At 36.3% G+C, this 14,308-nt stretch overlaps 2 protein-coding genes across 2 annotated transcripts; one reads left to right on the top strand and one right to left on the bottom strand.

Moving 5' to 3' along the window:
• Positions 1-1,640: 1,640 nt before the first annotated feature.
• LOC125671520 (programmed cell death protein 2-like) lies at positions 1,641-6,611 on the bottom strand. The gene is made up of 4 exons (XM_048907293.2): positions 6,024-6,611; positions 4,228-4,481; positions 3,474-3,581; positions 1,641-2,031 (listed from the first exon to the last, which is right to left on the bottom strand). Exons 1-4 carry the CDS (start codon positions 6,532-6,534, stop codon positions 1,879-1,881), a joined length of 1,026 nt encoding a protein of 341 aa, XP_048763250.1. The 5' UTR covers positions 6,535-6,611; the 3' UTR covers positions 1,641-1,878.
• Positions 6,612-6,625: 14 nt separating this feature from the next.
• On the top strand, positions 6,626-14,012 carry LOC125671526 (PITH domain-containing protein 1-like). The gene is made up of 6 exons (XM_048907301.2): positions 6,626-6,947; positions 8,094-8,137; positions 8,695-8,772; positions 11,182-11,286; positions 11,371-11,479; positions 13,050-14,012. The coding sequence occupies exons 1-6, from the start codon at positions 6,750-6,752 to the stop codon at positions 13,152-13,154; spliced, it is 639 nt and encodes a 212-aa protein (XP_048763258.1). The 5' UTR covers positions 6,626-6,749; the 3' UTR covers positions 13,155-14,012.
• The last annotated feature ends 296 nt before the right edge of the window (positions 14,013-14,308 follow it).

Genomic DNA, 14,308 nt, shown 5'->3' with positions numbered 1-14,308 from the left:
TTTGTTTGAACAAACACTAGAGGTGTGAATGTGTGTACCCTAAATCAACAGGCCTAGAAGTTCTAGGTGTACCCCCAATCCACACACCAAGTCCTCCCAGGTAGCCAGGTGCAGAACAGAGGTGTGAATGTGTGTACCCCAAATTCACACACCAAGTAGTCCCAGGTAGACCTGGAGCATGCCCTGAGGCCTCAAACTTCCCAAGGACACACCACTCAAACACTCTACCCATTGAGCTGGTGTACCCCTAATACACATGGGTATATCTACAGCCCCCAAACTTCACACATCAAAGGACTGACCCACATCTTATCTCCAAGACCTGTAGACCCCTAATACACAAAGGTCTATCAACAGGGTCAAGCCTCACACATCAAAGAACCCACAGCAGATCCCTGAGGGTCAGACCTGTGTACCCCTAATATACAAGAGTACATCTACAACTCCAACATCAAAAACCAATGTAGAACAAAAAGTCACAGGACAAAAAGTCATGGACAAAATGACCATGGATAAAAAGTCACACTAAGAAATTTTATGAAAGTAGAACAAAATGTCACAGGACAAAAAGTCACAGTTTATAAGAAAATAAAAAGTATTGATTTTTTATATATATTTGAAAACATATCTGCTCTTTTTGTAAAGTTTAAGAAAATATATTATGCAAAATTTATATTTTCTATGAGATTTTTATAATAATTATAAAATTGTTATTCCTTTTATCATTGTAAAATATTATTTTGATTTTTAAAAAGAGATTTTTTTTATTCACTGAGATAAAATAAAAATAAGCTTTATGATCATTAGGTTTAGTATACTACAAATTAAATTAAGGATTGTCAAAACAAAATCTGATGGCAGAATTATGGTTGGCTTCCTTTCACTCCAGATTATTGTCAAAACAAGAAGTAAGTGAACTGTCATATAATAATTGCTATATAAACAAGTCAATGATTTTTCCTTTTTAATGAACTGAAAGTGCTAAATGTGGCAAAACAAACACCAATAAGAATGATGACATGTATTCCTTTCTACCTCCCATCCACTGCAAGAAATGTCTGGTGTCTGAACAACAGCTTTAGTGAGCATTTTTGTGACTTTTCCTACTGATTTTGTGACTTTTTGTCCAGTGACGTTTTGTCCTGTGACTTTTCGTCCTGTGAATTATTATCCTATCTAATCAAAAGTCATCATTGTGACTTTTTGTCCTATGGATTTTGTGACTTTTTGTCCTGTGACTTTCTGTCCCTATACCAGTATTACAGTAGTTCCCCATCTCCCACTCAGACCTGTGTATTGACATACAGATTTAAGGAGCCCACTAACTGGAGTAAGAATAAAGAGGGTTCTACAAGAATTCATGTATCAATAAGTTTAAGGTTGAGGGTTGCATAATATTTATTTTTTATATTTCTACAGGATTATACCACATGGGATATGAATGTGCATGTCCCTTGACATACATCTGACATTACTCTAACTACAGGATCTGATGAATCATGGATAGATAGAGTGAAAGTATGCACATATTAAATTACCCTGTACCAATATTCTGTCTGATTGGCTAGTTCACAATCTATGAGTTATAATAAAACTCTTCGCTCCAATTGTAATACGGATTTAACTTCACATGATTAAAATAAAAAGGTCCGAGATTTTTATTATTTCACAAAATGCATTGCCATCAAAAATATTTGTATAACATGTACACAATTTTTAATCAATCTTAACACAACAGGCACCAAAGATTTTCACTGAAGATAAAAACTTCTCTCAAGAACACCAAAATCACAGTCAGGATTACAATCTATTTGGAAAAGTCTAGTTTCCATAGATACAATCTATTTGGAATATTAGTCTTGTTTCCATAGATACAATCTATTTGGAATAGTCTTGTTTCCATAGATACTCCTGTTGATACTGGTTCCCAGTGTCACAATTTGCTGAACATGTGTAGACACAGAGAGTCCCCCAGTCAATGCTGGCTCCCACACGATCCACCCCCAGGTGACACAGAAGCTGGGGCATCACCTACAGACAGTCAAGGTACCAAAATTACATCCCTATGTAGCAATTCACATGTTTGTCAACAACAACTAAAAATAATGAAGACTAAAGGTCTTATAAGGTTACAAAGCTCTACTCCATTAGGCTGACGTGACATCACTATACCTGAAGATTCTTGGTGTCTTTATGAAGATGCCTTTGAAGACTTACATAGCTCCATTAGGTTTCGGGGACATTGATTGGAAACTATACTGTTACATTAGAAGGACAAGATATTGACTTTGTTTGGAAACTTGCAGAAATACTTTAGTCCCATATTCACAACAAAATTGCTGGGGCATACAGACTATGGTAGGAGTTTTCTCCCCTTCTGTCCATTCTCTAATTCTGAAAGAATAAAAGAATGGACAGAATTCTGTACCCCTCTAAGAATTAACAGTTTTACTGCCTTCTCTTTCAGTTCTTGCAGATATTCAGCTGATATTTAGTTTTGATGAGTTACATAACAAGATTTTTAAAAGAGTTAAAGTCTTTGGAATTTGAAATTTTCACAGAATTCAATTTTCCAAACTTTTTCTTCGCTACATGTGCAGATATTGAGCAAATATCATATAACTATATTCTTGAATTTTTAGTTAAGATTCAATCAACCGAAAAGGAGTAGAGCTATGGCCTATGGACTTACTTTTTTCATCATCACACTTGCAGATATTGAGCCCTTTTTTGGTGAGTCATTATACATGTATGTTGAAGTGTTACCGTTTAACCTGTGGGGGTATTCAGATTGTTTTTCCAACATTCAGTTTTTAGCTCACCTGCACTGAAGGCTGAAGTGAGCTCACCTGAGTAACTCCAGCATATGTATCTGCCTGAATATATGTATGTAATAGACATATGTATGGCGGGGGTATACACCTCAGATACAACCTTAATTTTCTAAAACAGACATACATTAAAAATTCTAGAATGCTGGAACACTATATTTACTTTAAACATTCAGAAAAAGGAAGATACAGCAATTCTTCTGCTATCTATGAAGTTATGTCATGTGCTAAAATAGCTCATATGTTGACAGATCTACTTACAAACAAGAGAAAAATACAACAAGGCTTAAAACCACATATCCACAATCAAACTTCATGATCAGACTTCATCTTTCATTTGAAGATCCATTTGTTTTGTATTAATGTATGTGATTTGTATAGTATACATCTCTGTCACTACAACTTTCATAAAATGCAACACAAGTTAAAACTGGACAATTGTTTTTCTACATGTTTGTATTTATAATAACTTGTAAAGTGCATGTTCAGTATGGAATGACGAGTCTGATCAGTAATATTCCCAACATAATAATTTTCTTTATGTTTTCATCAGTTACCACATTCAGAGAAGAGTAGTCGACGAATATATAAAATTCTAATTAGATTGATATTCATAACAGCAAAGTTTACTACGATACAAACCTGAAACTCAAACTCTCTTTTGGCTCCACAGGAACAGTCTGGTATGTTATCCGGCTTGTTGTCCTCGGAAACCAACAATGCACACCCTCCTCTGTCATAACGCAGAACCTACATCAAAGTGACTCATAATACATTCACAAATATTGGAGTGGGGGTGAAATGGGGGTCAAGATATTTGAATTAAGGAACAGTTCAACACATGTTTTGTCATATTTAGTCTGGTGGTTCTTGAGAAGAAAATTATTAAATGACCTTGACCTATTTCCACTACATCTGTCTCTCCTTGCTGACAGTGATGACCTTGACCTATTTTCACTACATCTATCTCTCCTTGCTGACAGGGATGACCTTGACCTATTTTCACTACATCTATCTCTCCTTGCTGACAGGGATCACCTTGACCTATTTTCACAACATATATCTCTCCTTGCTGACAGGGATGATCCTGACCTATTTTCACTACATAAATCTCTCTTTGCTGACAGTGATGACCTTGACCTATTTTCCCTACATATATCTCTCCTTGCTGACAGGGATGAACCTGTAACATTCTGCATCCCCTTCAATAATAAATCTCCCATGCCAAGTTTCGTGAAAATTGTCTTGTGGTTTTGAAAAAGTCAGAGGTCAGTCTAGAGACTAAACAGGTAACAGACTAAATCACAAAACAAAAGGAATGCAAAAATATCAAAATGTACGAATTAATCCAAACTAAACTGACAATGAAGTTTTGTTTTTGGTAATTGATATTGACCTGATCGGGAGCATGCCCCACTCGTTTCCTGAACTTGAGGAACACTTTGTCCTCCGACTGGTTCGACATTTTCTCCATGTCCTCGGGAGGACATTCTTGGAGGAGAGAGCTGGCTTTGTCGGACTTTAGGAACGATTGCAGCTCCTGTTTCTTCTCAGCCTCAGATTTTTCCTCCTCCTTTTGGAACGCTTCCTCCTCAATCAACAATTCGTATTCCTGGAAGAGAACCTTTGACCTCTCAGAACACCTGTCCTCTACAACACACAAAACAGGGAAATAAACAGTCATCTACATCACTGATCATTTTAAAACTAAAAAGTCCATTAAGGTAGCTACATGTACATCCTCATGTGATCTCATAGGCTTTTGCAAAATCTTTAATTAAACTTTGCTCATGATAGAAACAGATCTTTTGAAGTAATTTCTTTCACTGGATAAAGAAACAATTTGGAAAACTACTGATACTGAAAACATTTATATTTTCCATAAATAATCAATTATCTATTATTTAATAAAAATGTTGTCAAGGGCAATAACTCCTATAGGGGTATTTCTCTACTGTATGTCTATTATACAATGATTTCCTGGATATCCACAATTGCTTTATACATATTTACAAAGAAGCAGTGTTTTGAAACTGTTGACATTAAAAATTGGTACATCTATTTTCTTTGTTTTTTTTATCAAATTAAAATATAGTAAGTATTAAGTGGAAATTAATTATACAGTTTGTCCATTTTAAACCATTAATATTGATAAGTCACATGAGGATGGAGCTACCCTAACAACCAAACTCTCAAAGAAATCTACAGATTTATGAACACAGGTATCAGCTAACAAGGTAGCTTTAACACAATGATAAAATACTGTAGCATTCACACATTGTAAATAAATTTCTACAAGTTTGACCACTTTAAAAATTGACGTTGTTGTAAGGATACACGCAGATCCATTCTAGAATTAATTAAGCTGAATATGATCACTTGATAGCATGCTTACGGATCTTGACATATTTCAGTACATCATTATAATAATAATGAATTTCTCTCTCATAGCTGATTTTCTTATCGTGGATGTATGTTAAACTAATCTTAAACCAATGAAGGGATGGGGGGTGGGGGTGCTACTATATTCTGTATCACCTAAGTTGAAAATGGTGACTAAACTTGAGGGGTTTATATCATATTCACCACTGTTTCAGACATCTAAACATAAACAGTGATGTCACACGCTATGATCAATAAATATTACAGATCATTATTGATGTAGTGGACCAGAATACTAGGATGCATATTGATAATTGATCTACACAAGTTTATAATCTCAAATGAACAAGACATGAATTTGCGAGATCTCCATCATTTTTAATGAGAGACTCTAGAAATTCTTTGCCATTTAAACTATGAAATTTTGTGTGTTTATGTGCTGACGTCATGCGCAAAGAAATCGAATGGCGAGGCGGTGACCTAATTCAAGTAATGCTTCATTTGTCGGTGTTAGGGCCGTTTAAATGGTGATAGCATCATATTAATCATGATCTATGTGTAGAATAATCTTCCGATAACTAAATCCTTGCGTCTTGGAAGATAGATCTGCGAAATGAAGTTGTAAGAGGTAGGTAAAGCAGCGACACCAGCTGGTGTCGCTGAATTCCCACTTTTCAATATGGAGTCCACTCTGACTCTCCCCCACACTTGTCACAATATAAACGCGGGGGTAAGATAAGAGAAATCTCGGATTATACTTAGTGCTACACCAAATTATATATGTGAACCTGAAAAGCAAAGTAAAACAACCTTGGGTGTCTGAACAATTCTGTTTGTGTCCGCCTTTCCAGTCAATCGTCTGATGTTCTTTACAACAGTAAGACCTGGAGTGACATTTAGAGCAACATTTAGGTCCAACACTGCCACACACCACGCAGAGTTTGTCCCCTTTGATTGGCACGGGCGTTGCCGGTGTTGGGGGTTCTGGGCTGTAAAAGTCATTAACTCGCGGAAGCTGAGACCTCAGAACAATGAATGGAACACTGGAGTTTAGTTGATGACATTCTGGATTCTTACAAAGAAATACAAACACTGTCCTGTGAAACGCATTGTCATCATCATCAACTGGTGCATAAACTTGTAGTAAAAACACGCATACTGCATTGCATTTCGGGCATGACAACTGATCTGGTGAGGGAAGAGGTGAGAGTGATAACCAAGCAGGCTTTCCTCCAACTTTGCTTGGAAATTGTTGGCATGTCAATTTCTCTGGGTCGGTTTTCTCCACAAAACCCAAATCCACGTGAGAATTTTCTGCCATGTTTACTTTTTTCGGAGTTCTTTGAAAATAACCCTTTTTGCTTTAGGGTGAAGTCCGAGGCTTCCGAAAGGACAGCAATTTTGATCGCTGAAGCGTTTGACATCAAGGGATTTTGCGTGTTGACATTCTAGAACTTTCTAGAAAGATCTTTCAAAGTGAAAGTTGGAAAGAATTCTATGAGCAGTATTTGCAAGGATTTTAATTTTTAATGCACGATGTCGGGGCACGGGCACAGTCATGATGGGGGATGTGGTGGGGGTCACGACTGTGATAGTCACGTGACGGAAGATCAGCTGGCAGCCGCGTACAGTCTTTATACAAAAATAAACTTAGACGCAGTTCAGTGCCTGAATTCAGACTCTCCGGCAAAGTCGGTGTTTAAACCATGGGAGCAGAGACTCGACAAAGAGGAGGTATCAAATACAGGACCTTTTTATGTTTAACTTTGTCCAAAACATCGATATGTTCTCACCGTGTTCAGGTGTTTGTGTATACTAGGATGTCGTTTTAACTTGCAGTTCTGAACAAGACTTTGGATCTTATTGGTTTTCAAAGTTACAATAAAGCCCTTTAAGGGTCACAGGAAGGGACATTCAGAGATATCTTGTGGTCATAATTTAATTAAATCTTATCAGACTTAATTGCTTTAAGCACTATTGTTTTCAAACGACCAAAGTAAAAGTGTAAGATTGTGTAGTATATGAGAGGAGGACATATTTAGCTGGACTGGGAATCGAACTTGGGACCCCTGCATTACTAGTCAGGTGCTCTAACCACTGCTATCTAAGGCCGATATCCATGGTCCATATTATAGCCCAACTACTACACTCCTACCTCCTTTAATTTGTCTCCACCATCAAAGACACATAACACAGACTCCCCTCGCCCCTGGCAGGACAGCCTACAGTGCAGGGGTGGTTAATGGCACCAACTGTAGTATAGGAGAGAAGAAAATGTATGGCTGGTCTGGGAATTGAACCTGGGACCCCTGCATTACTAGTCAAGTGCTCTAACCACCGAGCTTTTCAGGCCAATATCCTCGGTCCATATAGCCCTAACTACTACAACTGAAAATATGAATGAAGAATTGATATCTGAAAGTTAAACCAAAAATTTACAAATTTTCTCAAATGAGCTAAGAACATAGATGCTTTGGACAACATTGTTTATTATCAAAGAGAACGAAATTAAAGTATTTAACAATAAAGTGGTTTAGGTTTAATTTTTGGGATGAAAAGTAAAAGAATTGTATAACTGTACATTTCTTATCACTCACATGATTGCATACAATCTGAGGTATTCAGTGGCACATCGACCATGATCTCACATCACATGCAAAATCAACATTTCAAAGACAAATGTACAGGTATATATATTAAATAATCTCATTATTACTCAGACCTACTAACATTTCTTGATCAAAAGATTTGCAGATCACTTTGTTTTTTTCATACAACAACATTGAACTATCATTCTTGTCTTCACCCAAAAAAGAAATTTGTCTGGTAAAGTATTAACAAAGTTTCACTACAGTTTGAGATTCCATCATTGTCTTTCAGTATGTAGAGAGTGATGCAGATCCTGAGTTACTGTTTAGAATTCCGTAAGTTTAACATCAATCTAATTTAGAATTAGTTAATTAGAATTCTAAATCCATTCATGTTCTTGCTACACTCTACTTCACTTCACTTAGAGTTAAAATTGTGTAAACATGGAGATATACACTTATGTATTTGCTTGAAGGGGGGGGGGGGGCAATCTTTGCATTTTGATAAGGAAAAAAAAAAGCAAAATAAAGTAATAATACCCACTGGCACACAGGAATAAATTTTGTAAAGTATTTACTGCTATAAAGCTAGGATCTTTTTATGCCCCTGAAATGGAAGATAAACGGGCAGACTTTTTCTCCTGTGTTTGTATGTCCTATGTTATAACTTTTGAACTGTTCAAGAAATAGACTTCATATTTAGTGAACTGAAAGGGCAAACCTGTATGAGTTGTAAAAATTTGTATCAAGTTTAAAGGTAGGGTTTGTCACATTTGAACTTGGTCAAGGGCATAATTTTTGACAAACACATTTGAATGTTTCCTTAAAAATAGCCCCATGCTAATGGTTTGGTAAAAGAATACTTAATGTGGTGTACATGATTTATATTGCAGATTTACTGGAAGTGTGAAATTGAAAGGCATCATTGTGATAGGTGGAGAAGGACAAAGTCACCCAGATAAAATGAGACTGTGAGTACTGGTACTACCCAAGTGGAACATGCAAAACCCGCATCAGTAGGATTATACCTCGATTAACAGAAAATGTACTGCTTCCTCATATCACTGGACTCCTATTCTTGTAACAGAATTATTTTTATATTCTTAGCTCTACTGGTTAGAGATCTTGTGTCACAGTAAGGTATTGATTGTGTGAGTGATGTCTGTAAATGATTATTTTCTAAATTGTCAGATTTCAGTGATGTACTTTACACACAGGAAAACTGTGTGAAGACACAAAATTTTGCTTATCATTTTCAAATTTCAGCAAAAATATGGCTATTGTTTCTAAATAGATTTATAATCCGACAAATAATTTTGAAAATGCTTCAACTTCTCCAGTTTTTAGCTCACCTGAGCCGAAGGCTTTTCTGATCAAAATTTGTCTGTCATCGTCGGCGGCATCGTTGTAAACTTTTCACATTTTCATCTTCTTCTCCAAAACCACTGGGTCAATTTCAACCAAACTTGGTACAAAGCATCCTTGGGTGAAGGGCTTTCAGGTTTGTTCAAATGAAGGGTCATGCCCCCTTCAAAGGGGAGATAATCGCAAAAATGCAAAATTAGGGTAGGGTCATTTAAAAATCTTCTTCTCAAGAACCACTGGGCCAGAGGAGCTGCCATTTACATGAAAGCTTCCTGGCATAGTGCAGATTCAAGTTTGTAAAAATCATGGCCTCCAGGGGTAGGTTGGGGCCACAATAGGGACTAAGGTTTTACATGCAAATATATATGGAAAGTCTTCAGATATAGGCCAAGGTAACTCAGATGAGCGATGTGGCCAATGGGCCTCTTGTTGAATTTTATTGTAATTTTGTACACATAAAGATGACACATTAACGTCTGTACAGTATTCCACTTGCCAGTTTCTGTTACTAAAAAAAGATGGATTTGTCAAATCACATAGATATGCCATCTCTCTTACAGGTTTTGTTTAGTTGTTGTGAGACTTGTGCAAAGATTTCATTCCAATAAATTATTTTGTGTATTGAATTTTGATGAAGATGCAATGAAACCTTACTAAAAATTTATTAATCTGTTGAATAGTTTAAAAATGCTACTCCTTCCACTAATACAGAGACTGATATGATACCGAAAATTGTGTTAATCTTACCTGATTAGATGCATGTGGGTTGTTTTTTGGGTTTTTTTTAAATTATTATTTTTCAACATTCTGTACATAGTTCATGGTATATCTTCATAATATATACAGTGAAACTTCTCCAAACGGGCCCCTCAGAAAACCGGTTCTCCCTGAATATCGGCCGATTTTCAAAGTCCCGGCAGAAATCTTAACATTTCCTTACAAAGAAAGTCTTACAAAAGCGGCCACCCCTGAAAACCGGACATCGGCCACTTTTTAAAGTACATTTGTTAACAAACATGTGTAATTTACCCTTAACATACTGGCCACTTTTTGAAGACCATAAAATTTTGGCCAGAGGTTGATCAAGATCATCCAAATTGACTGACCAACTGGCCAGGTGAGAAATCATCCACCGAAGGTGTGAAAAACACTAGTGGCCTCTTTAATTTCTATTATATACCTGTGCTGTCAAGGGTGTTAATTGACACTTAGCTAATCCAAGAGACCCTTCCAAATTCAGTACAAAAGGTAAAAAACAGTTAGGAACATATTGAATGAATACAGTATCAAACGCCATATTGCTTCACCATACTACATATATCGTATGGATATAAGCGGTATTTAATAAAGAACAAACCCATGACTGTTAATGATAATTATTAAAAGATAGATTAATTTTCTTGGTCTCCATAGGCTTAAAATTCCAAAGAAATATTAAAATTACAATTTCATATTTACTACTGTACTTTTTAAAAACGTCAAAACAAAATTGTTAATGACATAAGCGATAAATGTAAACAGAGTATTTATAGGTAAGAGGAATTCCAATAATAGGTCTCTGTGTTTTCTTTATGTATCCTGTTATAGATTTTCAGTTTAAAATTTGATAATTTCAGCGAGAATATTTCTTGTAATTCATAATTACCATTAGGTACAAGCGGACTAATTTAATGTCCACCGATAATTGATCATAGATCACCAGATCAAATTGAACAGTACCTACTTTGTGAATATTGAGATAAAACGTCTATAATTGCTAAATTTTCGGTATACCGGCCATCCCTCTAAACCGGCCGTTTTTTCCAGTCCGAGAGCCGGCCGGTTTAGAGAAGTTTCACTGTACATGTAATTTAGAATTACAGAAGTGTTTATTTCTTTTAGAGAGAGAGAGAGAAAGAAAGGAGAGAGAGAGCTATGAAAATATTTGGTTCCATGTGGGTTTTTTCTTCAATCTATTTATAAAGACCTGATCAGTAAAGCTACAGTCTTGACAGAGACCTTTGGTTTATTGACAGGTTCAAAAATGTCCCAGAAATGACCTTTGATGAGGTAGGTCGCAAAGCGGACCAGGAATTTGAACTGAGCCCTGACCCTGAAGGCAACATCCAGTACAGTGTCATGTAAGCTTTACCAGAATTCTGAAATTCCACCTTAAAAGCATATATAGGTTATAGGGTAAATTGCAAGTGCTTGTTTCATTACAGAGCTGCAAGATTCAATAGCGTAAATACTTTATCCATCCATTTTCCATCCAACTTTGGAGATGACAACACAAAGATTTACTACATAGGACTGAAGGGAGACTTCCAGCAGGTAGGCTTGTCATCTGATGTGTCATGTGACCTGCAATTAGTTGACATAGTATTTTCGAATCTCTGCGATATGTGAATATTTAACAACAGCTTAAGACACAAGTTGAAAATAAATGGGAAAAAGATTACCCATTCTTATAACAAAAGAAGTTCAGATTTGATATTTACCAACTTCTTGACATTCAAACTGGATTTTAAAACTTGGGATATTTATTATTACGTACTCAGACTGGATTTTAAAGCTTGGCTATTTATTTTTTTACCTACTCAGACTGGATTTTAAAGCCTGGCTATTCATTTTTACGTACTCAGACTGGATTTTAAAGCTTGGCTATTTATTTTTACGTACTCGGACTGGATTTTAAAGCTTGACTATTTATTTTCACGTACTCGGACTGAATTTTAAAGCTTAGCTATTTATTTTTACGTACTCAGACTGGATTTTAAAGCTTGGCTATTCATTTTAATACGTACTCCTCAGACTGGATTTTAAAGCTTGGCTATTTATATTTACGTACTCGGACTGGATTTTAAAGCTTGGCTATTTATTTTTACGTACTCAGACTGGATTTTAAAGCTTGGCTATTCATTTTAATATGTACTCCTCAGACTGGATTTTAAAGCTTGGCTATTTATTTTTACGTACTTGGACTGGATTTTAAAGCTTGGCTATTTATATTTACGTACTCGGACTGGATTTTAAAGCTTGGCTATTTATTTTTACGTACTTGGACTGGATTTTAAAGCTTGGCTATTTATTTTAATATGTACTACTCAGACTGGATTTTAAAGCTTTGCTATTTTATATTTTTACCTACTGAGACTGGATTTTAAAGCCTGGCCATTTATCATTAAGTACTCGGACTGGATTTTAAAGCCTGGCTATTTATTTTTACCTACTCAGGCTGGATTTTAAAGCCTGGCTATTTATTTTTACCTACTCGGACTGGATTTTAAAGCTTGGCTATTTATTTTTACGTACTCGGACTGGATTTTAAAGCTTGGCTATTTATATTCACGTACTCAGACTGGATTTTAAAGCTTGGCTATTTATTTTTATGTACTCAGACTGGATTTTAAAGCTTGGCTATTTATTTTACCTACATGTACTCAGACTGGATTTTAAAGCTTGGCTATTTATTTTTACCTACTCGGACTGGATTTTAAAGCTTGGCTACTTATTTTAATGCGTACTCCTCAGACTTGATTTTAAAGCTTGGCTATTTATTTTTACGTACTTGGACTGGATTTTAAAGCTTGGCTATTTATTTTAATATGTACTACTCAGACTGGATTTTAAAGCTTGGCTATTTATTTTTACGTACTTGGACTGGATTTTAAAGCCTGGCTATTTATTTTTACCTACTCGGACTGGATTTTAAAGCTTGGCTATTTATTTTTACGTACTCGGACTGGATTTTAAAGCTTGGCTATTTATTTTTATGTACTCGGACTGGATTTTAAAGCTTGACTATTTATTTTGATACGTACTACTCAGACCGGATTTTAAAGATTGACTATTTATTTTTACCTACTCAACTGATCTGTACATGAGTGCTATTCTATTTTAGGCCCAACGTCAGGAGGTCGTCATAGCAACATACGAAGCCCGACCAATGCCGGGTGACCACAAAGCTGGTTCTGGCTTGGAAAATTTAAATCTCCCGATCAGTTGATGTCATGGTTATGTTTGTTGTCCTCTGTCATCTCTACAGCTACTTCTAGACCGTGTGCTTACAATGTGAACTGTGTACATGTAATAGACGGGACAAAATAATGCAATAGATCCCGGTACAGGCACACTTCAGCGAGTGTTAACGGTACAGACACGCCTCAGCGAGTGTTAACGGTACAGACATGCTTCAGCGAGTGTTACCAGTACAGACACGCCTCAGTGAGTGTTACCAGTACAGACACGCTTCAGTGAGTGTTACCAGTACAGACACGCCTCAGCGAGTGTTACCGGTACAGACATGCTTCAGCGAGTGTTACCTATACAGACACGTCTCAGTGAGTGTTACCGGTACAGACACGCTTCAGTGAGTGTTAACGGAACATACATGCTTCAGCGAGTGTTACCTATACAGACACGTCTCAGCGAGTGTTACCGGTACAGACACGCTTCAGTGAGTGTTAACGGAACATACATGCTTCAGCAAGTGTTACCTATACAGACACGTCTCAGCGAGTGTTACCGGTACAGACACGCTTCAGTGAATGTTACCAGTACAGACGCTCCTCAGCGAGTGATACCGGTAGACACGCTTCAGTGAGTGTTACCTGTCCGTCTGTCTGTACAGACACGCTTCAGTGAATGTTACCAGTACAGACATGCTTCAGCGAGTATTACCAGTACAGACACGCTACAGTGAGTGTTATCTGTCCGTCTGAACAGACACTCTTCAGTGAGTGTTACTGTGAGAGAAACAGTCTAATGTACACAGCCTTCATTGTATTCACACGCCAATGTTTCACATTGCATGATCCTTGTTTACTTATTAGACTTGTCCATTAAAATCCTTAAGAATAGAGTACACATGTGTGAATTTGTAGATTACACGAGTATTCAACTATGGAGCACCAAATTAACCTTAACTGAAATGATTGATGATATCATTATTTATTTCAGGATATCATTAGTTCAATACTGCATGCAATAATTCAATTAATGTTTGCATCAAATCAATTATAATGCTCTCTTCAATTGAATTGATAAAAGCATAAATTGATTTGATGCTCTAATTAAGGTAGTGATTGCATGGGTCATTGAAAATTAATGAATCTATGATTTTTTAATTTTTTTTTTTACATATTTTGTAGTTGACAGTAT

This window comes from Ostrea edulis, chromosome 4 (assembly GCF_947568905.1).
Source record: "Ostrea edulis chromosome 4, xbOstEdul1.1, whole genome shotgun sequence".
In the NCBI taxonomy this organism is placed as follows: domain Eukaryota; kingdom Metazoa; phylum Mollusca; class Bivalvia; order Ostreida; family Ostreidae; genus Ostrea; species Ostrea edulis.
The sequence above is the reverse complement of the archived record's forward strand: the minus strand, read 5'-3'. Positions and strand labels throughout refer to the sequence as shown.

What these genes read in the sequence shown, in the direction of transcription:
- LOC125671520 (XM_048907293.2), bottom strand. Translation starts at nt 6,534, where the DNA reads ATGGCAGAAAATTCTCACGTGGATTTGGGTTTTGTGGAGAAAACCGAC. An exon ending in TGGGGCATGCTCCCGATCAG is followed by an intron (nt 3,582 to 4,227) that starts GTCAATATCAAT and finishes ACTTTGATGTAG; the next exon opens with GTTCTGCGTTATGACAGAGG. An exon ending in AAAGAGAGTTTGAGTTTCAG is followed by an intron (nt 2,032 to 3,473) that starts GTTTGTATCGTA and finishes GACTGTCTGTAG; the next exon opens with GTGATGCCCCAGCTTCTGTG.
- LOC125671526 (XM_048907301.2), top strand. Translation starts at nt 6,750, where the DNA reads ATGTCGGGGCACGGGCACAGTCATGATGGGGGATGTGGTGGGGGTCAC. An exon ending in AGAGACTCGACAAAGAGGAG is followed by an intron (nt 6,948 to 8,093) that starts GTATCAAATACA and finishes ATTGTCTTTCAG; the next exon opens with TATGTAGAGAGTGATGCAGA. An exon ending in AACATCCAGTACAGTGTCAT is followed by an intron (nt 11,287 to 11,370) that starts GTAAGCTTTACC and finishes GTTTCATTACAG; the next exon opens with AGCTGCAAGATTCAATAGCG.